At 37.3% G+C, this 26,831-nt stretch overlaps 1 protein-coding gene across 4 annotated transcripts in view; it reads right to left on the bottom strand.

Moving 5' to 3' along the window:
- LRBA (LPS responsive beige-like anchor protein) overlaps positions 1–26,831 on the bottom strand; it is a 395,942-nt gene that overhangs the window by 127,650 nt on the left and 241,461 nt on the right. For 2 of the 4 annotated variants that reach the window (XM_058193740.1, XM_058193739.1), the window contains one exon: positions 153–270. In XM_058193740.1, the coding sequence (XP_058049723.1) occupies positions 153–270 (118 nt within the window). Of the gene's footprint in view, positions 1–152; positions 274–26,831 lie in introns of all 4 variants that reach the window. The other 2 variants (XM_058193737.1, XM_058193738.1) reach the window with 1 other exon arrangement.

The following is a 26,831-nucleotide window of genomic DNA, read 5'->3' as shown; positions in this document are numbered from 1 at the left end:
CAGAGGATGCTAGAGGACAGGAAAGCCTGGAGGAACGTTGTCCATGGGGTCGTGATGGATCAGACACAACTTCACAACTAACAACAAATCTGACATAGTAAGCGAGTGAATACATACTTCAAACTTGTAAAAGATCTAATTTCCAGAATTACCTCTGTTAGCCATAAAGATTTCCAATGCTGTGTTCTGCAACAGATAGCGTCGAGAAAATACTGATCGAATCTCTGAAAACAGCCATTTCCCATGCAGTCCATCTGTATATGCAAGTATCTGCTAAAAAACAAATATAAGATACATTTTTAAAATGAGCAATTGCTCCATTAGTTTATGAAAGCATATACAATAAATATATATCCTTGCTTGTTTATCTTTAGTTATTTTATACTCAAAATTAAGAGGAGAAGCATGATCAGTTCAAATGAATCAGTATCACTACTCCAGGATGGGGAACAGTTTCTTTCTTTGCAATAATTTTTATTAAAATTTAGTTTAAAAAATACAAAATTAATACAAACTAAGAAAAATATACGAAGCGCATATAAAAATAAAAAACCTGATAACGAATATAGTAAATAAAAAGATTAAAAGTAATTTCTCCCTTCATCAAACATAAACAAACAATTTTAATAACTTATCACCTTCTTTGATACTACAATAAAGGATCTCTTCTTCATATATCATCTTCCTATATCCCTACTCTTATCTACAAACTAATTCTTAAAGTTTGATCCTTCAGTCGTAATCAGCAAAAGTCCATAACAAGTTATTAGTAACAATAGTGAAGTGTTAATACCACTTTATAATGCCTTGGTAAGGCCACACTTGGAATATTGCATTCAGTTTTGGTCGCCACAATGTAAAAAAAATGTTGAGATTCTAGAAAGAGTGCAGAGAAGAGCAACAAAGATGATTAGGGGACTGGAGGCTAAAACATATGAAGAACGGTTGCAGGAACTCGGTATGTCTAGTTTAATGAAAAGAAGGACTAGGGGAGACATGATAGCAGTGTTCCAATATCTCAGGGGTTGCCACAAAGAAGAGGGAGTCAAACTATTCTCCAAAGCACCTGAGTGTAGAACAAGAAGCAATGGGTGGAAACTAATCAAGGAGAGAAGCAACTTAGAACTAAGGAGAAATTTCCTGACAGTTAGAACAATCAATAAGTGGAACAACTTGCCTGCAGAAGTTGTGAATGCTCCAGCACTGGAAATTTTTAAGAAAATGCTGGATAGCCATTTGTCTGAAATGGTGTAGGGTTTCCTGCCTTGGCAGGGGGTTGGACTAGAAGACCTCCAAGGTCCCTTTCAACTCTGTTATTATATTAATATATAATATATATTTTATCCTTGATCAAAGAATCCAACTGTTTTCAAATAAGCCAAATATCACAAGTATTAGTACAAATAATTTCTTTAACTTTTCACCTTCTTTCATACTACAACAAAGATATCCCATATCTCTTATCTCTAAAACAAACCTCCTAAAAACTCATCATTCAGTCCTAATCGGAGAACCGGCAAATACCACCTCTGGCTGGCCCCAGAATGGGGTGGGAATGGAGATTTTGCAATATCCTTCCCCCAGGAGTGGGAAGAAATGGGGATTTTGCAGATTTTACAGAGGAATTATTGAGTCTGTCATTTGCACCTCTATAACTGTCTGGTTTGGTTCTGCAACCCAACAAGAAAAACACAGACTTCAGAGGATAATTAGAACTGCAGAAAAAATAATTGCTACCAACCTGCCTTCCATTGAGGACCTGTATACTGCACGAATCAAGAAGAGGGTCATGAAAATATTTGCAGATCCCTCGCATCCTGGACATAAACTGTTTCAACTCCTACCCTCAAAACGACGCTATAGAGCACTGCACACCAGAACAACTAGACACAAGAACAGTTTTTTCCCGAAGGCCATCCACTCTGCTAAACAAATAATATCCTCAATACTGTCAGACTATTTACTGAATCTGCACTACTATTAATCGTTTCATAGTTCCCATCACCAATCTCTTTCCACTTATGACTGTATGACTATAACTTGTTGCTGGCAATCCTTATGATTTATATTGATATATTGACCATCAATTGTGTTGTAAATGTTGTACCTTGATGAACGTATCTTTTCTTTTATGTACACTGAGAGCATATGCACCAAGACAAATTCCTTGTGTGTCCAATCACACTTGGCCAATAAAATTCTATTCTATTCTATCCTTCCCCTGCCATGCCCATCAAGCCACACCCACCAAACCACACCAAGCCCACCAAGCCACACCCACAGAACTGGTAGTAAAAAAATTTGGATTTCACCACTGAGATATATACAAACATACTGTCGTGTCCCACTCCTCCGCTGACGGCCGGGTCAGGGAAATCCGAATCAGGCTTGCCTCTGCAGCTCTGCCCAAAGTCCTAGCAAAGTCCTCAGAGCAGGCAGGAGACCAGAAAGTGACTTCAGCAAGATAAGTTCAACTTTGCCTGACTCAGAGACTGCCAGAAAGCAGATCCTTTATATAGGCCATGGGGTGTGGCTCCATGACTCAGCACTCATTAAGGCCTGCCCCTCCCTTCCTTCTGTTGCCTCCGCCTATCCAGTCTTCTGATGTGAGGGTCACTCCAATCAGCAGCTGTTGGAAATAAACTTTCCTCAGGCTCACATGCTGTGGAGGAGGGGGAGGGGTCTAGCTGCTCCATTTGCCTAGGCATGGAGCCAGGGCTGGGGCCGGGGGATGCTCCCTCCTCTGCAGCCTGCTTGGGCATGGAGCCAGGGCTGGGACCGGGAGGTGCCCCCTCCTCTTCAGCTTGTCTGGGCATGGAGCCAGGACTGGGGCCGGGAGGCATACATTCCTCCGTGTTCGGGAGCAGATAAGAAGGCCCCGGCTGCTGTGAGAGCGGGCAAGACACAACACATACATACATACATACATACATACATACATACATACATAAACTTTGATCAAATAAACCAGCTTTATATTCCTTTCCTTTGTTCTTTAACAATCCTGATCTTTTAATTCCTTTGAATAGTATCCCAGAACTTGATTTCTTTTCATTTTCTCTTTGTCTCCTCTGACAAATTCCTTCAAAACCAGAACAGTGATTCAGATAACTTTCTTTTGAACTTACAAAATAGATGTGTTAATATTTTTTGTAAGCCCAAAAGAAAAAAGTTATCCAAATCACTTTTCTGGTTTGTTATTTGTATATTTCTTTTAATTATTAAGACATCAGCCAGTTTTACATAATGTCAAAAGGAATTTAAAAAAGACACCCTCTAATAGAATCTTTTTTCTATCAATTTGTAAGTTTTAATTTTTAAATTCACATTTGAATCAATCTTAGTATCAATCTTATCCAGTAAAATATGTTCCTCTTGTACAACCACTTTTAAATGCACTTTTATGATTGTAGATAGTTTTAAAAGTAGTTTCTGAACGCAAATTTCTTTTAATTCTTCCAGCGTTATAGTATCTTGCTCCATTCTCTATTAACGGGTCTCTTCTCTTTTAGTTATAAGCTTTAGTTCTTTTTGATTCCCTTTAGTGTCCAATTTTCAAAGCCCCATCTTTTGTTTTTCCCCCCCTAATAAATAGTTTTTCTAGTGGTTAAGACACAGGCTAGAAAGCGGGAAACTGTAAATTTTAGTCCCATTTTAGGCATGAAAGGTGCCTGGGCAACTTTGGCCAGTCACTATATCTCAGCCCAACTCATCTCACAGGGTTGGTGTTCTGGAGAAAATAGGAGGAAGGAAGACTATTAATTATATTCACAACTTACAGTTGTTTATAAAAATTATAAAGATAAGATAAAAATAAATAATATTTTCCTATGGGAAGATTACTTATACTTAATTTTAAAATTTTATAGAATTATAAACAACCCATAGGAAGGATTCTTGTCATTAATTTCAAATCTTATTTTAAATCCACACAGCACCTTAGTCTGTTTATAACTTTCTAAAATCAATGCTCTAATCACCCTTTTTCTATTTATTCCAAATTTTTAAAAAATCGTAAGTCCTTAAATTTGCATAAAACTTATTTCACCAAACATTGCAGCAGATTCACCCAGTGTACTAAACTTTCTATTCTGAAAATTCCTAATACCCGAAAAGCAGTTAAAAAGCAATTTACAGAAGTGATTAAGAGAGGAAGTATCTTTTTGTAAATTCAACTATAGTTTCAGCAAAGATGGAAATCCTTTGGCTGCCAAAGTTTTTACAGTCTCCTTGGATGAAGCTATTGTCTGGAGCCCTTATGTGCAATCCCTTCCTTTTCCAGAGAGGAATTCCAAAAAGGTCCGTTCATCAGCTCCTCATTCTACATGGTTAGTTCCACTCTCTATGGAACAGACTTCAATTTGCATTGCTATTTTGATAGTCTAGAGGGGCAGGATTTCTTTTCATCATCCATAAAGTTTTACCATGATAAAATCTTAAACCCTCCAATTTAAGAATCACACAAAATGGAAAATCATTTATATATAATTATAATGCACATTAGAAAAAAATAGGTAACTGCTAGGATGAGGGAGCATGACCTAAATAGCAAAGCAAGGGCAGAAATCATTACTGTTCTCTAAATACTATTATTGCTAATAACTATCATACTATTTCAATCTGGAACTCAAGATGAAACATACAGATTATTTCAATACTGTACCTCTAAGGTTATTTAGAATGAGGTAAGAATAAGAGCAATCCTAAAGATATAAATACAGCTGGGATTCTCTGGACCTAGCTCAATACCCTAACGTGTATCCCATCTGGGTTTTGGTTTGCTTTTTTCCATTATATACTCCCGAAAAAAAAAATTTGTACTTAAACCTGCTGAATCTGGTGAGAATTTGTTCCTCACATTCCTACATCCAGGATTTATTTCTTCCTGGAAAATACTTTCCCCCCCATATATTTTACTGCAATTTGTTTTTCAAATTTGCCTGACTTCTAGTATTCAGTACAAAATAAACATTAAGGAAGATATGTAGCTTCTCCTACTCTTCCATAGTTACCTCTAAAAATACAAAGCAATTACAATAGCCCTACTTTATTCTAGATTTCCATAATGCAGTATATTTTCACCAACTGACTAGAGTAAAGGTATTCTGGTATATTGTATCATTAAATATTATAAGACAAAAGGAAATATTTGACATCTGTAATTCTGTATCCAGGACTAAGCTCTGCAATACAAGTCTATACAAATATAACTTTCATTCCTTTAGTTAATATCCTGGATTATTCAATTAGTAGCTAATCATAAAAATATAAAATGTAATAGCAGTTCTTACCTAATATTAAATGATAAATCATGGTTATAATTACAATTTTTCTTTGAATAGAAACTTAAATATAACTTCAGAATAGTCAAAAAAGATTCTCTAAGTAATTTTTGAAGCATTAACTTGAACAAGTTAGGAGTCTGGAGGCAGCTAAAACAGGCCTTCATTCCTTGCTGGAATGGTATCTGCCTTGTCTGTAGATTCACTTCAAAGTCTCTGGAGTTCAATTAAAACTGGATTAGGTGAAGCAGACCTTCTTTGGGACTTTCTTCCTTGGAAACTCCACACATACTGACAGCACCCTAGACAGAGGTCTAGCCCTCCAGTGAACCAGTTGCCATAGAAACTACATCATTACCACCACTATTGTGTTATCACACTAGGCACATTAGTTTCTAAGATATACACACATACCCTCTTTCAGGTAACCTTTTATCTTGGAGTATGTCTTCGAAAATCATATTTACGTTCTTGTTTAAATTGTATTTTTTTAATCTGAAAACTTATTTGTTAGCCCATCATACCAAATTCAGGAACCCTGCTTATTCTGCTCACATGGAACCCGCTATTAAGTGTTTTGTTGATGTACATTATTTTACATTTAATTGCTACTAGTCATTGAAAAGGGACAATGCTTTTTCTTACACACTGGACACAGACGTGGAACGTTTGAGAGTACAACCTCACTTCTAGCTTTAGCCATCAACTTCTAGCTATAGAAAGAAATGCTTTAATATCTAATGCAAGATTTTAACATATAAAGCCTTTCAGTTAGTACTAATATATATTGAACTGAACTGAAAAATACATTTTCTGTTTTTTATATTATACAAATACGTGGACAGTAGTATTTAAAGGTTTGTGAACCTTTTTGAATTTTTAATATCTCTGCATAAACACGGTCTAAAATGTTTTCCACACAAGTTCAAAAAGTTATATAGAGAACCTATTTAAACAAATAAGACAAAAACATTATACCTGTTCATTTATTTATTGAGGAAAATGATCCAAAGCTACATTAATGTATATGATAATAATATGTTAATTATGGCTTTCAATATTAACTAGTATGCTTCCGTTGGGCAAGAATAATTGCAACTAAACATTTCCAATAATTGCTCATCAATCCTGCACATTGGCTTGGAAGAATTTTAGCCCATTCCCCCTTACAAAACAGCTTCAATTCAGATACATTGATGAACTGCCCACTTCAGGTCCTTCAATGACACTTCTATAAGATTAAGGGCAGGGCTTAACTTGGCCATTCCAAAACAATAGCTTTCTTTTGTTGTAACCATTCTTTAATCATATAACTTGTGTGTTTTGGGTTGACATGTGCATTTTTCATAATTTTCCTCAATAAATAAATGATTAAGTATAATGTTTTTTACTTGTTTGTTTAATTGGGTTTTCTTTATCTGGTTTTAGGAATTGGGTGGAAAACATATCAAATTTTAGGTAATACCAGAGAGCTTGTGACACACTAAAGAACCCATGACCCACTGGGTCATCCTTTCAGAGATATTTCTTTATTTAAACTAAGAAACAAAATAACCACAGGCAGTCAAAAAAAGTGGGAGCAGAACTTCCAAGTTCCTGCCCACTTCCCTATTGCAGTTACTTATGGGAAACTGGCAGGGAGTGTTGAAAATCATTTTTCCTCCTTGACTGACCTGCAGAATACCTGCCACTTTTCTGATGGGAGGGGGTACAAAGGGAGCAGTGAAGAAAAGCTGCACCCCATCTTCCTGCCTCAGCCTATCAGCAAGGGGCCGTGTCTCTAGGAAGGAAGAGGGTTCATCTGTCAACTACCAGTGTTCCCAGCCAACCCTACCTTGCAAGTAGGCATCCGAGTGACTGCATTCTGCATTCTTCCCTCACTGCCTACTATCCATAACAAATTTGCCTGTTTGTAAATTTGTCAAACTATAAAACATGTGATGAATTAATTGTATTTCTAACATTTTAAATGTTAGTTTTAGTTTTTTACATGGGTGTCGAAATTATATGTGACCTAAAAAGTTTAACAATATGACTTAGCATGTCATATAACTTCAGCCCCTTATGGGATATGCTTCGAGAAGACAACACTGAAGAAAAATAATAATAATTTGGGCTAATGTAATTTCTTTATAGAAGCTAACTAAATAATTACCAGTATCATGTGAATATCAGAAAATATCACATTCATAAATATATGTCCTTGAGTAGGTAAACTAGATAACTAAAAAAAATTTCCTTGTAAGAGGAAAAACAAATATTTGCTTCAAATAATATCAAGCTTCCAAACATGTCTAACACAGAGAACAGGACAATGATGTTAACAAAGAAAAATAGCTATCACAATTATTAGTAGTCATTTATTTGAAATCAAGCTTAAATGGAAAATGTTTATTCATGTACTTATTGAAAATTTCATCGTGTCATTTTATTTGCTATTTCCACTGCAGCTTGATATACATTCCCATTCGCTTCTTTCATGTGACAAACTCAATTAACTATATTCATTATTTTAATGTTTCACTAGACATTTTAGCAAGCACAAAGAATTAAAAATAAATAAATAATATACTATGTGACCTTTGCATTGATCAGACTAAAATGGTTTAAGTCTGTGTAAGGAGGCAAGATTGGGGGAGAAAAAAGCTCTTATGTTTTCTCTTCCAATTACTGCAGGAGATGATAAAACCACAGCAAATGATGTATCAGCTCATTTTATCTTATCGCTTTGGGGCTAGGTGACAATGAAGTTCATATTTCATTGGTTCCCATTGAAGATTGTGAAAATTACTTGCCCTCCTGACCTGAAATTTCACTAGAAGACAGAAATTTCTCTTCTGCAAAGTAATGCAATTTTTCATATGTCAACCTTTAGCCAGCTTTAAAAATTAATTTCATTTATATTAACCAATGATATTGATATTTTCACATAATGATTTTTGATATATGAAGCAGAGACTAACAAACTAATGTTGCCTGAGATGGGTAAAACTGTTTTATTTTAAGCTGCTGAGATAGACAGATTTATAGCAAACTGAATTCCTTTTTCATAATGCATTATTTCTGTTGACCTGATGCACCTCAAAGCCCATGGCCTGTAAATTATTCATTTGCTTTTATGATAGACCTTTTTTCTTATTTCTAATCCCTATTTATTTATTTTCAAACTTTTTTGAAAGGCAGTGTAGCAAAATTATACTTTTCTGTATACTCAATTTTAAATTTTCCTGGCACAAGCAGAAAAAGCAAAGATAGAATTAATCTGATTTCCATTAATTATATGGCCTTATTGAATAGCCTGCCTTAGAAAAGTTTGGCATCTAGGCTTCTTCAAGTATTACTTGCAGGACTGATGCTTCAGTTACAACCCACAGAATCTAGATAAAACTAGCATAGCTGATGTTGGCTATCAAACAGTAGAGATTAGTCTAAATAATTTTAATATGGGAAAATTAATAATCTGTTAAATTAAAAGCCAATAATAGTTAAATTAAAAGCAAATAATCCATTAAATTAACAGTCATGACAAACAGAAATAACAAGACTCCAGAATAATTGTTGATCAAAGCATTTATACCATAATCTCTGTTTCTTTATCGGATGATACAATTGGGCAACCAATTGTCATGATAATCCCTTAGATAACTACAGGTACACAAACAAAATACATGATATGATTTTCAGTAATTGTTTTATAAACAATGCTTTTCTATTGTTGAATAATCTCTATTCTCTGGAATCATGAGATACCTAAACTGATTTACTGAATGAAAGAATAAATGAATGATTAAATGAATGAATGAAAAATATAAATAAAATATGTCAATAACTTTTCTATTTGGTGAATTATCAAGTCCAAGACAAGTCTAAGACAAACGTTCTCAGTAAACTGATTGAGTAACAGATCAAGCAAGAATATTAATATGCAATTTTATTATACCCTTTTGTACCATGATAAGATGTATTCATTTTATAACATTTCATAGCACTTGCTACACATAAAAATTAGCATATGTACATTTTATGCAGATCTATTTACAAAATATTTCTTCTTTTGAATGTTATGACACTTCTTACCCCAAATATTTCACTACTTTTATTTTCAACTTTCCAAGGTATTGTAGGAATGTTCATAAACCGCGTCTTTCCCATTTGTTTTTACCCACCAACAATTATAATTGCAAACAGTAGGGATTCCATTTACTTCTCATTCTAATGATCACTCATAGACCTACAATTCATGAAGTTTTTTGTGGTGACAGATGTCATTAATTAATTATGACATGTGAAGTCTTCCCTTTTCCTGTTCTGAATCCACTGTCAGCTAATTTATATGTTGGAGAATGTTTTAAGAATAGTAGGAATCAGAATCACAGAGGCAGAGGGGTGACTTTAGCCACTAACTCTTAATTCATTGATCAATACAGAAACCTAACAGGACCACCAAAAGATGAGAAGACAAGAGGACAAATCCATTAATAACTGACAAAATGTTCTTACATAAGGAAATTTTTGTCCTAACCTTCAACAGAGAAATAGGAATGAAAGGAATGTTATACAATTTAAACGAAAATATTTGTAGCTCATGGTTGAAATCAGGGATCCTTAGTGGTTTCTGGGCATCTACTGATCATTCAAAAGAGACAACAAAAATCTTAAAAGGAAACAAAAAACCCAAAACATCTCCTTGCCATCAATCAACACCCAGATTAGGGAGATGGCGGCATAGTTTAATAATAAATAAAGATTAGTAGATATTAACACTGTCCAACAATCAAGCAGCAAACAATATTCCAAGCGAAAACTACCATCTCAGACAATCAAACAATAAACAACACTCTAATCAAAGAAGTACCAAAAACACCCCCAACAACATTCACAGGGCAAGCCACTTGTACATAAACAAAGAACAAACCCCACTCCCTTCTGTCACTGTTAATCCAACAAAAAATAAAAAATAAAATTAAAAAAATTAAAATAAAAAATAATAAAATATACCAATATTTAAAAGTAATAAATAAATAAATTAAAAAATGCAAAACAAACTCACAGGGCAGCCTTGATGATTACTAGGTCTTTTTTGCCATCAGTTTTTTTTTTATGTTTCTATGATGAAATTTCCTAGTTGGCTAATGAAACGTTTGCAAGAAAGTAATCAAGCTCAGAGAGCATTAAGAGCTACAAATATTATCTTCTGTTGATGATGTATTTTTCCAATTCCTTTCCTAACAATTGCTATTATATATACCATTTTCATAGCAACCCTACAGATTTGACTTTTTCATCTGCCAATAATATGACCATCTACAGTGTCTCTTTACACATGACTTAAATTCATATATAGTTATTAAATAGCATTAATATTCTTTGTATTTCATATGTTTATCCATTACAATTTTTTCTTTTTCTTTTACATTTTAGCCTGACATATTCTCCTATAAGTGCCATGTTTTCATGAGTCAAAAGTTTTTAAGTAGGAGATAAGTAATGAATAATGGCTTATTGTTGATGAATAGGAAGTTCTTGCTCATGGCTATTCTATAGCATTTATGGACAACCCAGGGCCCAGTCTTCCATGAAGCCTGGGTGGCTACCTAAGAACTTCCATGTAGTCGATAAAACAGTAATTTCGACTCACTAGAAGTTCTGACTTCTCCACTTAGCAGAAAGAGCTTACAAAAGCTAGAATACCACTGGCTATCACCAGTATAATTTTCATTTCCACAATATTTTTTTTCACTCTGATGGGAATTCTCAGTCCTTTTTCATATTGATTGATCACACTGGCTGTCACCTGTAAATTCTCTCAGCAGGTATATAAAATAGGGAGAAAACCTTCCATTCTCACTTGCCAAGATGAAAAGTGAGAAACATCAATTTATTTCACAAAATTCAAACAAGGATTAACAATAATATTTAACTGAAATTGAGAAAATATTCATATATGTAATGAATATACTCCAAGGTGCAAAAACAGCAAAACACGTATCCATTTGCTAATAAACTACAAGCCACAATTTATTAGTACACATCCCTATGGACCTTAAATGTTTACAAATTACTTGATAAAGGCTTTTAATGAACCTCTCGATAAAGAAACAACTTGCAAAATAATGTACTTTGCAACTTTCAACTATAAGAAGGGGAGAACTTGCTTCAATTCAAGTAGAAATTTACTCCATTATATGGACGCACTGTGTCAAATGTCTAGAGCAACACAATTAAATGTGCTCCATTGATGACCTAACAGTCCAAAGACTGTATACAACAAGTAGGCCATCCTATAAGTAATTTGGCCTATGGCAATATATGTACTGTAGTGAGCATTTTGAAATGGACTCAGAAGGCAAATGATACAAGTGAAGCTGTTTCAACATGATGTAATGAGTTATTCCACCTTTGTTGTTGAATTTTCAGTTAGCTGTTAATTTGCAGACCATCTTCAAGAAGTGCTCTCCAAGACCATACTGCAATAAACTAGACTGAGGTGATTATACTAGTTCATGAAAGCTACATCTCTTGTCTCTCCTCCAGGTAGCATCATATGGCCACTGAAGCTGTAAAAACATCTTCCTGTAACTTATGCTATATTTATCCAGTATCAGCATTGTTCCAGGAAAACATCTAAATTACTATTTTTTCTTCTGGTAAATGGGAATGCCTTCCCAAGTAGAATAAGTGAATCTCAAAAATCCTGAAATTCATCTCCAGAGTAACAACACTACATTGATTTAAATTAGCTTCTATATTTTATCCTTTTACAGCCTAAAATCCAAAAAAGATCTAAGGATACTTAATCCAAACTAATTGGGGAAAAAAGAAGTACAACTGAGCATCATCAGCATATTGCTGATAGCAATAGCAAGTAGATTTATATATCGCTTTACAGTGCTTTACAGCCCGCTCTAAGCGCTTTACAAAGTCAGCACATTACCCCCAACAATCTGTGCCCTCATTTTACCTACCTCGGAAGGATGGAAGGCTGAGTCAACCTTGAGCCTGGTTAGATTCAAACTGATGAACTGCAGCCAGCAGTCAGCAGAACTAGCTTGCAGTACTGTATTCTAACCACTGCACCACCACGGCTGATAGCTAGTGCTAAACCTGTAAACAATCTCTCTAAATGTAGATCTTCATAATTGCTAAATATTACAGGACACAAGATCTATATTTAAATCTGTATTTACTTTGAACATCTGTTGGCCTATGTCTATTACACAGTTTGTCTATCAGGAAAAAAAGGAACAAGTTCATACGAACTGCTCTGAACACCCCCAAGAATAAAATGCAGATGTTGCTTTAATTCTAATATAGCCCAAAACAATCAAATATTCATGTCAAAGACCAGCATAAAATACAAACAAAAATTTTATACCCATTTCAATAATATCACTGAAATATATGTGATAAAAAATAACTAAAAGGTTAGGATTGCTTTGCTAACACAATATATAACATTAACAATATTCTGTAACAATTCTTAATAATAACACTAAAGGAGGAGCCTATGAAGGCCACAAAATGATATAAAGACAGATAAAGATTTTTAAAGAAAAAAATAAAAGAGAAATTTTTAATAGGTCCATTCGTAGCTAGTATCCTTAATTACCTGTTTGTAGATTTTAATTGCTGCTAGGCAAAAATCTAGCAATACTATTTATGATAAAAAAATTCCTTGTCCAACAGGAGAAATTTTTTTAAAAAAACTTTAATTATGAACCAACACATGTTACTAAAGAAGAATTAAAGTTTCTTAAACACATTGGTGATAAGGGCAATGTAAAATCATGTGTGTCATGATCTTGATCGTGCCTGGCTACATAGACAGATTCTTATACACAATGAGTAAATCTCCCATTAGGAATTTAGGGGAGTAATACATCAAGTCTGGCTCTGAAATATTTTCTTTAGTGTGCAAAGAAAAGCTTCACAAAGCTTATTATATTATTTCAAAAATGAAACTATGAGACAGAGAAACAAGTGATAATTACATTTTATAATTTCATAGTTTATTAGCGTCTGGACCTGTAATGCAGTGGTGAAACCGATTTCGTTACCGATTAGGGAATGGGAGCGTGCGCGTCTCTTCTGAATATGCGCAGAGCCTTCTGCGCATGCACAGAGGGTCAAAATGGGACATAATAATTTCCCAGTGGGTGGGCGGAGCTTCCCGCCGCTGGCACTACCAATTCACGCGAGCCGGATAGATCCAGATGAATTTCACCGCTGCTGTAATGTGAATATTAAGAAACGCAATGAAAACCTGGATACATAGCAAGCACCAGTTTTTCAAGTTCTACTCATGTAACACAAATCGAACTTGTAGGGTCCATTTTTTAAAAAACAACAACTTACAAGTTCCAAATTCTCTCATCTCATCTCCCTCTTTGAATTTGACGGATTACCTCTTTACTTTATATTCATTAATCTCATTACTTTATCTTTTATACCACTTCATTTTAGCAGAAAGGCAATAATAAAAGCTTCATCCATTATCCTTTTACTCACCTAGTCAAGCGGAAATGGTTAATAACATGGTACAAATTGAACTTCAATCACTCCATTTTCTCCTTTGTTGAACGTGCATTAAACTATATTTCAAAAAGTTCGATTTGTGTTACAGTGAATTCAAATTATACTGATCCTGATTACTAAAATAGTTTATCCCTTTGGTTATTATACAGAGCCAATTTTTTATTTTTTATTCTAAAATGTTTCCTTATTTTCATTGCTGTATTATGACACGTAGGATTTACTTTCCAGAAGACAGAGCGACTACTCTTGTTAACTATTAATGTTACTGTTTAATTATCTATTGTATTTTTAAAAACATATTTCATGAATTGATAAAATTTCTCTTACTTCAACCAAAGTCCATTTTAAATAATGATAGTATATCAAAGCCCCATAATTTAAAAGCACTAATCTCCAACTTACAAAGTCATATTTACAGAACTGTATATCTATTTTTTAAAATTGTTAAAAAAAAATAAAACATAATGAAAAACACTGCAGAAAAATCTTTTCTTTTTATGCCAAGCAATCCTTCTTTCCGCTTTTCTTCTACCATGTTTTCTCTCCAAATACAGGAGAGATATACATATTCAACAGGTATCCTGAGATTCTTCCCTTCAAAAAATGATGCTACAATATCACATTATAATGACAGTAACAAAACATAATATCTGACATTTCCTGGAAAACAGTATGGATACCCCTGGATAATTTTATGTTCAGAATTACAACGAAAGGCCTTCCTCTTATTCTGACACATACAGGTAGTCCTTGACTTCATTTAGTGTCCGAAGTTACAATGGCACTGAAAAAAGTGACTTTTGAGCATTTTTCACACTTATGACCATTGCAGCATTCCCATGGTCACATAATTTACATTCAGATGCTTGTCAACTAGTTCATATTTCTGACAGTTGCAGTGTCCTGGGGTCATGTCATCCCCTTTTGCGACCTTCTGACAAGCAAAGTCAACAGGGATTCAGATTCATTTAACAACTAATTGTTACTAATTTAACAACTGCAGTGATTCATTTAACAAACGTGACAAGAAAAGTTGTAAAATCTGGCAAAACTCAACAAATTTCTCACTTAGCAACATAAATTCGGGGCTCAATTGTGGTCTCAACTTGAGGGCTACCTGTACTCCAAATCATCTGTTTCAAGCATGGATTTACAACACAAAATGTTCATTTCTTACACTAAGGTCATTTGAAAGCTGAAAAAAAGGCAGAAAACAGTTGAACAGTATACTATATTGGCAGACTTGTATATTACAGTACAAAAAATGTTCTCTTCAGGTGTTTCATTATAGATTCACTGACAGACATACACTTCCGGGGAAGAAATGGAGGACTAAGACAACTCCTCTAAAAGCAGAGCTGATCTCTGCAATGCAATGAAGAGCTGGTGAGTAGTCCAGTTCTTCGTAATTCCTTTCCAGAAAAGGACAGGATTTGAGATTGCCCAGAAGTTATTCCTATGAGAAGACGGCAATGTAGCAGTCTCTGGCAAGTTTAGAGCTCTGTGAGAGACAAGGATCTTTGCCAAAGCTGTGCTGGTGCCTTTGAAAATACAGTAATTTTGCATATTTCCTTTTCTAATCACTTTTGGAAATTGCTTGATAATGGCTTTTCAGGTATTAAGAATCCTTGGATTGGGAGATTTTACAGCACAGGTGAGTTTCCTTCAATTCTCAGTAAAAGACATCTTAATTTCTTAAATTTCTAAAGTTTGAAACAAAATCAATTTATAGCCTGAAGCAAAATATTTTGTCATTGGATATATTGAAGGGTATTTAAAAAAGTTAATGTTAAGAGTATTTGCCTCTAGAGATAGAGCCAGTTTGGTGTCCTGGTTAAGACATAACCAGATAAAGCTAGGTAAAAACACACTGAATACCTGTTCAATTAGCACAGGTGCCCTCCAGAGCCCTCCACTACTCTTTTCCCTCTATACAAGTGGTCACCAACTGGTGGTCCATGAGAAAATTTTGGTGGTCCGCAGAAAAATTATTTGCATTTTTTATATTGCATTAAATCATGGGTCCTCAAACTACGGCCCCTCAGCCAGATACATGCAATGAACATTTGTGTAGATGCAGTTTTTGTGTGGGTCAGAGGGGGACAGAAATTCCAACTTGGGGTCTGCTTTTGCCTCCTAGTGTGGGGCTTTGAGCGAAGGCTGGAGGGAAGTGCTGCTGGTGGCGAAGAGCCAGAGGACCTTGTTCCAGTGGGACTGCATCATGGCCTGGAACTGGCTGACCATCTCAACCCACTGAGCCTCCAGGCACCGGTACCTGGCCTTGTACTCCCGCAGGTCTTCCCTCTGCTTGGAAAGCCTATGCTTGTAGTCCTCAGTGAGGTGCTTCTACTGAGCCTCCTCAGTCAGATCCAATTTGACCTGAGCTGTTTTGCCAACTCTTTCTCATGGTGGCTGCTTAGCTCCAACAACTGCTTCCTGTTGGGGCCCTAAGTAGCCCAGGCGGGCAGACGAGGAGCAGCTGGGAGGGGAGAGGCAAGTAGAGGCTGGCGAGGTGCCCCTTGACGTGAGTGACATCGAGTTGGCCATGCCCACCCAGTTACATGACCACCTAGCCATGCCCACCCAGCCGGTCATTAGGCAGATCATATTAGTGGTCCATAGGATTTAAAATTATGAATTTAGTGGTCTCCGAGATCTGAAAGGTTGGTGACCCCTGCTCTATACCAATGACTGCATCTCAAGGATCCCTCTGTTAAATTACTAAAGTTTGCAAATGATAAAACAGTCATTGGTCTCATTTGAGATGTTAATGAATCTGCATACAGGTGGGAGGTTAAACAACTTGACACTCACTCTGTTAAGGACCTTGGAGTACTCATCTCAAATAAGCTAAGTACCAGAGTCCACTGTAACAACATTGCCAAAAAAGCATTAAAAGTTGTTAACCTAATCTTGCATAGCTTCTTCTCTGGTAATATTGAACTGCAAACTAGGGCATACAGAAGTCACTCAAAAAGTCCAAGCTTTAAATCCGAAAACTATCTCATCCGAAGCTCACAATATGTAGTTTTTGTCCATCACAGAGTCTGCAGAGCAACCCCACCCACTTTTATCCACTGAGCGTGGCTCAGTTACTCAGCAATCTCTGGCCCTGCCACACCTCTTCCTTTGCTGTGCACGCCTCTCCCTCCGACGCTGTCTGGGATCAATCCAAGAGTGATCTTCATCACTCCCTATTAGTGGGTGCTTCGACACACCTTTCTCCTGGCCTCCAACTGGAACCTGAGGCACTGCCAGAAAGGAGGGTTCTGGAGAGGGAGGCCCTGTCAGCTGCTCCAACATGCTTTCCTCCTGGCCTTCAGCTGGAACCTGAGGTGTTGCCAGAAAGGAGGATCCTGGAGAGGGAGGCCTTGTCAGCTCCTCCCCATCACTTTCAGAGTCATCTTCCTCCGTGAGGACAGGCTCGGGAGCCGGAGTCACAACAAGAGTCCTCCACTCCTTTGCTCGCAACAGAATACCTTATGCCACCAGACTTGAAATTTTGGGATTAGACAATTTAGAACTTTGCCATCTTCGGTCAGACCTAAGCGTAGTACATAAAATTATCTGCTACAATGTCTCACCTGTCAATGACTACTTCAGCTTCAACCACAACAATACACGAGCACACAATAGATACAAACTTATGGTAAACCACTCCAAACTTGATTGCAGAAAATATGACCTCAGTAACAGAGTCATTAATGCCTGGAATGCACTACCTGACTGTGGTTTCTTCCCCAAGCCCCCAAAACTTTAACCTTAGACTGTCCACTTTTGACCTCACCCCATTCCTAAGAGGCGTGCATAAGGGGCGTGCATAAGTGCACCAGTGTGCCTACCGTCCCTGTCCTAATGTTCCCTTTTATATGTATCCATTTCATGTATTCATAATTAGTTTATACTTATATCTGTTATCTAATACATGCTTGACAAAATAAATAAGTAAAATAAAAAATGGTGCAGTCAGAACAATCTGTAGCTAAACATACTTAAAAACTGCAGAGATGATAGTTGATTTTGGAAAAAGCCCTCCTATTCTACCACATCTTTTACAATATCAGACAACACAGTATCAACAGTAGAGACCTTCAAGTTTCTGAGTTCTATAATCTCCCACCTAACCTAATTGGAACCATCATTAAAAAGCCACAACAAAGAATGTTCTTCCTGCGTCAACTCAGAAAGCTCAGACTGCTTAAGAAGCTGTTGATACAGTTCTACAGAGAAATTACTGAGTTTGTCATTTGCACTTTTATAACAGTCTGGTTTGGTACAGCAACCAAACAAGACAGGTACAGACTTCACCTGATAGTTAGGACTGCAGAAAAAACAATTGCAACCAGCCTGTCTTTCATTGAGGACATGTATAGTGCATGGGTCAGAAACAGGGCTGAGAAAATATCTACAGACTCTCACATCCGGGACATAAACTGTTTCAACTCCACCCCTTAGGAAGCCGCTATAGGGCATTGCATACAAAAACAACTAGACATAGTTTTTCCCCTTGTGCCATCACTCTGCTGAACACCTATGGTAATTCCCCCAGCACTGCCATATGTCTAAAGATATTTACCCATGTGGCAGGGCTGTATAACTATTATCCTTCTCATCTTTCCTTTTACTTCTATTATTGGTATTTTATGATATGACTTCGTTCTTTGTATGTACTTTGAAAGCTTATGCACCGGAGACAAATTTCTTGTGTGCCCAATCACACTTGGCCAATAAAGAATATTCTAACAAAAGAATGTATATGAACGTTCAAACCATGTTATTTAATCATCTGACCCATACCTGACTTGTACAACCCAAAAGAAACAATATACTATAAGTAGTCAAGTATATCCTATCCCGCAATGTATCTAGGTAACATAAAAAAATAAATATTACAGAATATATATATCTGTATATATATGAATGTCTATATATGTGTACATGTAAATATTTATTTATTTTATTTTATTTATTTATTATTTCGATTTTTATACTGCCCTTCTCCCGAAGGACTCAGGGCGGTGTACAGCCAGATTAAAAAACAGTACAATATACAAATTAAAACAAAAATTAAAATAACATATTCTATAAATGGCCGAAAATTTAAAACCGTCAAATTTGACCCATAAAATTCATAAAATAACCCAATTAAAATTATTAAAATTCAAAAGTTTAAAAAATTAAGCCAGTCCCGCTTGGATAAACAAGTGCATTTTCAATTCATGGAGAAAGGTCCGAAGGTCAGGTAATTGATGCAAACCAGGGAGAAGTTCGTTCCAGAGGGTAGGTGCTCCAACAGAGAAGGCCCTTCCCCTGGGGGCCGCCAGCCAACATTGCTTGGCGGACGGCACCCTGGAAGACCCTCTCTGTGTGAGCGTACGGGTCGGTGGGAGGCATAAGGTAACAGCAGGCGGTCCCGTAAGTACCCGGGCTCTAAGCCATGGAGCGCTTTAAAGGTAGTAACCAACACCTTGAAGCGCACCCGAAAGACCACAGGTAGCCAGTGCAGACTGCGCAGGAGCGGTGTTACACGGGAGCAACGTGTGGCTCCCTCGATCACCCGTGCAGCTGCATTCTGAACTAACTGAAGCCTCCAAGTGCACTTCAAGGGTAGCCCCATGTAGAGAGCATTGCAATAATCTAGGCAAGAAGTGACAAGAGCGTGAGTGACCGTGCATAAGGCATCCCGGTCAAGGAAGGGGCGCAACTGGCAGACCAGGCGGACCTGGTAAAAAGCTCTCCTGGAGACGGCCGCCAAATGGTCTTCAAACGACAGCCATCCATCCAGGAGAACGCCCAAGTTGCGCACCCTTTCTGTTGGGGCCAATGACTCGCCCCCAACAGTCAGCTGCGGTTGCAGCTGACTGTACCGGGGTGCCGGCATCCACAGCCACTCCATCTTGGAGGGATTGAGCCTGAGTCTGTTTCTCCCCATCCAGACCCGTACGGCTTCCAGGCACCGGGATAGCACTTCGACAGCTTCATTGGGGTGGCCCGGGGTGGAAAAGTACAGCTGCGTATCGTCAGCGTACAGCTGGTAGCTCACCCCAAAGCCACTGATGACCTCGCCCAATGGCTTCATATAGATGTTGAACAGGAGAGGCGAGAGAATCGATCCCTGAGGCACCCACAAATAAGGCGCCTCGCGGTCGATCTCTGCCCTCCTGTCAACACCGTCTATGACTGGTCAGAGAGATAGGAGGAGAACCACCGATAAACGGTGCCTCCCACTCCCAAACCGGTGCAGCAGGATACCATGGTCGATGGTATCAAAAGCCTCCGAGAGATCTAACAGGACCAGGGCAGAGGAACAACCCCTATCCCTGGCCCTCCAGAGGTCATCCACCAACGCGACCAAAGCTGTTTCCGTACTATATCCGGACCGGAAGCCGGACTGGAACGGGTCTAGATAGACAGCTTCATCCAGGTACTGGGGAAGCTGCCATGCCACCACACTCTCTACAACCTTCGCCACAAAGCGAAGGTTGGAGACTGGACGATAATTTCCCAAAATAGCTGGGTCCAGGGAAGGCTTCTTGAGGAGGGGTCTCACCACCGCCTCTTTCAAGGCGGCGGGAAAACCCCTTCCAACAATGAAGCATTTATAATTCCCCGGAGCCAGCCTCGTGTCACCTCCTGAGTGGCCAGCATCAGCCAGGAGGGACATGGGTCCAGTAAACATGTGGTGGCATGTAACCTCCCCAGTAGCCTGTCCACGTCCTCGAGAGCCACAGAATCAAACTCATCCCAAACAACATCGACAAGACACGTCTCCGTCATCTCACCTGGATCATCACAATTTTGGTCCAAACTATCCCGGAGCTGAGCAATTTTATCGTATAGATAACCGCTAAACTCCTCGGCATGTCCCTGCAAGGGGTCATCCCACCCCTCCTGATGTAGGAGAGAGCGGGTCACCCGAAACAGGGCGGCCGGGCGGTTATCTGCCGATGCAATGAGGGTGGAAACGTAGGAACGTTTCGCCTCCCTCAGTGCCACTAGGTAGGTCTTCGAGAAAGACCTAACTAGTGTCCGATCAGCCTCGGAACGGCTGGACCTCCAGGTACTCTCTAGGCGCCTTCTCCGGCGTTTCATCTCTCTCAGCTCCTCAGAGAACCAGGGAGTCAATTGAGATCTGCACCGGGTCAGAGGCCGCGTGTATATATATATACACAGACATATACATATAATACAACAAAATTTCATAAAATACAATGAAATATAAACATTTAACAACGGAGATAATTAGATTGTTACCCCCAGTATAGATTCTCAAATGCAAAATAAGTAAGAAAGTAAGTAAGAAAGCTTTTGATGAATGCTGAAATTGTAAACCAGTGCTAAACTGTGAGAAAGAGACATTTACATTCCTTCAAGGCATTGCAGTGCATGGCTTCAATAGAATAGAATAGAATTTTTTACTGGCCAAGTGTGATTGGACACACAAGGAATTTGTCTTGCTGCCTATGCTGTCAGTGTACATAAAAGAAAAGATACGTTCATCAAGAATCATAAGGTACAACCCTTAATGATAGTCATAGGGTACAAATAGACAATGGGATGCGGTGGCTCAGTGGCTAGGATGCTAAGCTTGTCGATCAAAAGATTGGCAGTTCAGCGGTTCGAATCCATAGTGCCGCGTAACGGGGTGAGCTCCCGTTACTTGTCTCAGCTTCTGCCAACCTAGCAGTTCGAAAACACGTAAAAAATGCAAGTAGAAAAATAGGGACCACCTTTGGTGGGAAGATAACAGCGTTCCGTGCATCTTTGGTGTTTAGTCATGCTGGCCACATGACCACGGAGAAGTCTTTGGACAGCGCTGGCTCTTCAGCTTTGAAATGGAGATGACTACTACTCCTTAGAGTCAGGAACGACTAGCACATACGTGCGAGGGGAACCTTTACCTTTACAAATAAGCAATCTATATGCTTTTTCAGTGTTTTTGAAACAAAGATACATACATATTAAATATATACTGTACATATATTTCTATTTTTAAACCAATATGAAATTAACCATCTACTGTAAAGTAAAAAAAAAGAATGCTATTCCAGATTTTTTAAAAATTTTTGTTAAATTGCTTAATTGAGTTGATGTCTATTCATTGTGACTTCCTAGATATCTCTATATATTATTGCAATTTTCTTAGCAATAAAATTAAAATGCTTCTCTGTTGCTGTTCAGGGTGCTTTTAATTACCAGGCCAGCCTACAATTAATGGAGTGGGGTTTTCCATCCAAATAGTAAGCAGGTCTGATCTCGGTTAGCTTCCTAGCTCAGTTAAGGTCAGTCAATGTGAGGGTTAGTTCTCATATTGATTACAGGATTAGCAGTTCAGAACAAGCAGGAGATGAATACTTTTCAACCTTCACAAAAGAGACAGGTATTCCCTCTGCTCTGAAAAAGTATGAAAAAAAGGGTAGGATTTCTTATTTGACAGCAAGAGTGATTGTCCATGAATGATGAGTGAATGATTGTTCATTGAATGATGTTGTAAACTTATGTTTTTTTACAGTATTATTAATTAGAAAGTTTGAATTCCTAGTCCTAGTCCTGAGAAAGCAGAATGAGATACGAGAGCCAAGTATTAAAAACTTCAAAATCTGAATATGTGAGAGCAGTCTAAAATTCTGAATGTTATTTATTCAAGGTGTAACTACAATAATAACTAAACTGATTAATTGTACCTATAAGAAACTCTTAACTCATACAACAGTTTATCACAAATGAAAAATTACGGCTATCCATTTTGGAAACAATTAAAATGGAAATTTAACAAAATCTAGTTTCGTTCTGAAGCTAATTAGCTTAGCTGAAATATTAAGCTATAGTTAATTGGAAAGATCATGGATTTTATTTAATTAATTGTTGTTCAGATCAAACTGGAACCCTTGTCCTATCTTTGCTTGTAGCATCAAGGTATGATCGTCTGAAAATTCAATTAGTTTATCAAAAAGCTCCACATATATTTCTAAGCTGATAAGACTGAATTATAAAAGTTGCAATCTTTTTTTCTCCATTTGACATATTTACGTCATAAAAACTTAATTTTAAAAATTGATTTTTCAATATTTGCTATAAAATTATATTCACATAATTTGAGCCACATAAAACCTGTATAAGTGTTGATGTAAGTAATTGTAAAGGAACAAATATATGGTAGAATCCCCAAAGCAAGAAATAATAAGGTTGAGTATGTATTCTTAACTCTAAGCTATTTCCTACCTAGCATAAAATGTCACTCCCACAGATGAATGAGTTCATCAAATTAATGAAAATTTAAAGACATTGGCTGCCTAATGAGCACTCAAAGTGATGTGTCAAGGGTTCTGCACCAGTGCTGACAAAATCAGTTTGATGAAACTATGACAAAAGTAGTGTCTCATGTATCTCATTATGATTTAATTATAGTATTTGCAAATTGTACAGTAAATCCCTTGTTGTGTATGCAGTTATTCCGACAATAACAGTTCAAATTGTTTCCAGAAATGCCTATTTGTTTCATTTATCTACATTTATATGGCTATTAAAAGGTATTTAAAAGAAGGAATAAAAGTAGAAGAAGCAGAAGTAAGAGGGAGTTGTTTGTGAATTTTTGGAAAGTAGAACGCAAGCTGTTTTCTTTAAAACTCCTCCCGTGATATTCTGATATATTTTAAACAGGATTGTAGTATTACACTGGAAAATTATAGTGCTACCATTTTACACATCAGGTACTGTAGTTTTATCATTTCTTTTAAATTAAATGATAAAATATATTCCCTTCTTTCTTAAATCATACTGAATGAAAAAAAGCAATTACAAGAAGTAATGTAACTTTTTGTAGTACCTTTGGGAATTCATCATCATCATTTTACCTATTGTCGATCCACAGCAGGATGAAGACCTCTTCCGCATGTTTCCAACCAATACAGTCCTGAAGTTTCTTTTGGCAATTAGGCCCACAATACTTGCTGATCTTGTTTTAGGTTTCTTTCATGGATGCTTTTTATCAAGTGGGATCCATTCTATGACTGCCTTGGTCCACCTGCCATCTAATGTTGACCATTCCTAGGTCCAAAGGCAGCCTGATTTAACCCAGTGATTCTTAGCACTCTCTGCCTTCAGGCAGATCTTTGAGAATTACAAGGAGATAATTATATATTCTGAAGTATATTTCTGCTTATTTTGGCAAGTTTCTGTTGTGTTGGGTTTGTAATATCTGCTGAGTTCAATACACATAAATGGCATTGTTCTGATGTAATACAGGTGGAAAATATAGTTACAATGTATTTAAACACAATCTTATAAAGTCACCTATTTTAATATGGATGAGTTCCTGTGAAACTTTTTCATCATTCCACTCTCCTTTCTCTCCATTCTTCAACATCATTTACATCTAATTTACATCTTTACATCTAATTAAAGAAGTCTGGAGGCTATGGTAAAAAACATCAAAATGTGATGTACATAAAAAACAATCGGATTGTTACTTGTATTGTTGTGGTAATCACTTTAAACTATCTTAACCACATCCTGATCTATATGCAACTATTATTTCAAGTCCTTGCTATTAAGAACAAAGTCCATTTATCCTGCTTTCTCTGCCAATATGACAAATGACCTCTGGTACAGGGGTGAAATTCACTTACCTTCCCTACCTGTTTGCAAAGGTGTGCATGCCGTGCACGTGGTTGCTTTGCTCACACGTGCCTTCATCCACGCATATGCAAAGCCTTCTGTGCATGTGCAGTGGGTGAAAATCATCACATAAAAGGGACATCATGATGTCCGCACGGGTGGGCGGCGCCTCGTGCAATCGGCCCTACCGGATCGCGTGATCCGGATAGAACCGACTGAATTTCATCCTTGCTCTAGTGTACATACTTGTTTTCTCCCCCCACCCCCCTAAATATACCTGTTCTGCAAATGCTAGGTTTTGGGGGGGAGAGTATTGGTTTCAGAGCTGTTTAGAAGTAATTTTCAACTTTTACTATTTTAAAACAGGACTCAAATGAGCTGCCAGAGATATTAGCTAGTGAAATCATATACCGCATTATAAAGGAAGTGCATACTGTATATATCTATACTTGGTGTAATAATTCCTTCCATATACTAACTTAGCTATGCTTAACTAAATACATTATTTATAATCTCACTATCTATGCTGAAACAAATGGATGATATATAGAATTTTTTACTGAAGGAATCATTAAGGTATTCCAGCAAAATAAGAAAGTAAATTTTGCTTCTTGTTGGGATTTTTTTCATTTCTGATATAAAGGAATTAGTACAATGTTATACAATCAAATTTGGTGCTCTCTAAAGTATATTAGTAACCCAAATTTAATCATAGCTACAGTCTGTCGTCACAAAATTCCTATTAGTACAGTAAATGGAAAAGCATGGCTATTTTAAAAGCTTCTGTAATAGGCATGCATTTTCTTATTGTCAAATGCAAAAATATTCAGTATACATCATTTCAATTAAAATGGATACTCAAAAATTCAACAGGTACAATTTTTATAATTCTCCACAAAATATCTCTCTATATCTGTATCATTTTTAATTTTACATTGTTGGACAGAAAGTTGCTTTTAAGCTGCAGCTTTCAGCACAATTAACAGCCAAATTGTGATACAAATGACATATCACTGTTATCACTGTTTACACATTGAAATCCTGTATCTTGTTGCTACCAGGCAGCTCTGGCTGCCTAGGGAATACCATCATGAATTTCTTGAATGATTAAGACTAACACGTCCTACCAATTAAGGGTTGGTTTATATTATCCTTTATGTACCAGAAAAAGTCTCTTATTGTTTTTCTTTAAGGTAGTATAAAATGGAGACGCGAAGGGAGGGGAAGGGAGGGAGGGAGGGAGAGAGACTGATATTGAAGATTCTGCGCCATAACTTTTCCTAGTAATGCACTATTTTGGGAGAGAGTTCTGATGTTGTTTCCTGAGATCTGTTGCAGACACTCTTCCAGATTAGGAGTCACAGCTCCAACTGCTTTTACCGAGACTACTTTGACCTGTACTTTTCACATATTCTCCAGTTCCTCCTTCAGACCCTGGAACTTTTCCAATTTCTAATACTCCTTTTTCCTGATGGTGCTGTCATTTGGTACTGCTATATTTATCATTCCTACTGTCCTCTGGTCTATTACTACAATGTCCAGTTGATTGGTCAGTGCCTACACCTGTGCATCTGGATATGGAAATCTCACATGATCTTAGTTAGCCCTTTTATCCTCTACAACTCTCTGTGGAATCCTTCCATCTATACTTGGAAGGATCTAGGCCATATTCTGTTCCTATATACAATGCCAACCATTTTGATAGGGCAGTTCCTTCATCTTACAATCTTACATTACACATTGAAGTGTCACTGAAGCCTCTTTTCATCTTGGCTCCCCTCAAGCAAGGTAGATCTCTGCTTCTAGGGATCTGGAAATTAGTATCTGTTCTTGTGGTGATATGCTCAGTGCTTCAGTGCTTTTTTTAGCCCAGCCCTTTTCAGCCACCAATAGGATTTCAATGTCACCTACCTGTTGATGGTATATTCCATGCAGGGTTGCATCTTATGATGACATTTCCTTTGCTTGGTCCTCCTCTTATGTTTTCTGTTTTGGGCATTCTCTCAACAGCTCATTTTCAGGCGTCATCTTACTGATATACTCCTGGATTTTCTGGTTTTATCCAGGGTGGTATTTTTGACCTTCACTAGATCCTGCTAGTCCCCTGTACTGGCTGGTGTACAGTCTCTGGGTATTGGATTTGTGATGCAAACTGCTGTACATTGTGAGGTGCTTCAAGGTCATCAGCCTCCATGACTTCCTTTAGCCAGCTCACTATACTGGCAAGGCATAGGTGTTGATGGCATGGATCTTGTTCTTCCCATTAAGCTTCCTCTTTGGAATCTGGCTTATCCTTTGGCGGTATTTAGAGGTTGCTGTCTTCCATCATGGTTCCCATGTGACTGTGAGATACCAAGTTACCTATGGCTGGTATGTATGTCTGTGGTAGCTGGTAGT

This window comes from Ahaetulla prasina, chromosome 8 (assembly GCF_028640845.1).
Source record: "Ahaetulla prasina isolate Xishuangbanna chromosome 8, ASM2864084v1, whole genome shotgun sequence".
Classification (NCBI taxonomy): domain Eukaryota; kingdom Metazoa; phylum Chordata; class Lepidosauria; order Squamata; family Colubridae; genus Ahaetulla; species Ahaetulla prasina.
Note: the sequence above shows the minus strand (reverse complement) of the source record. Positions and strands in the feature narration are given on the sequence as shown.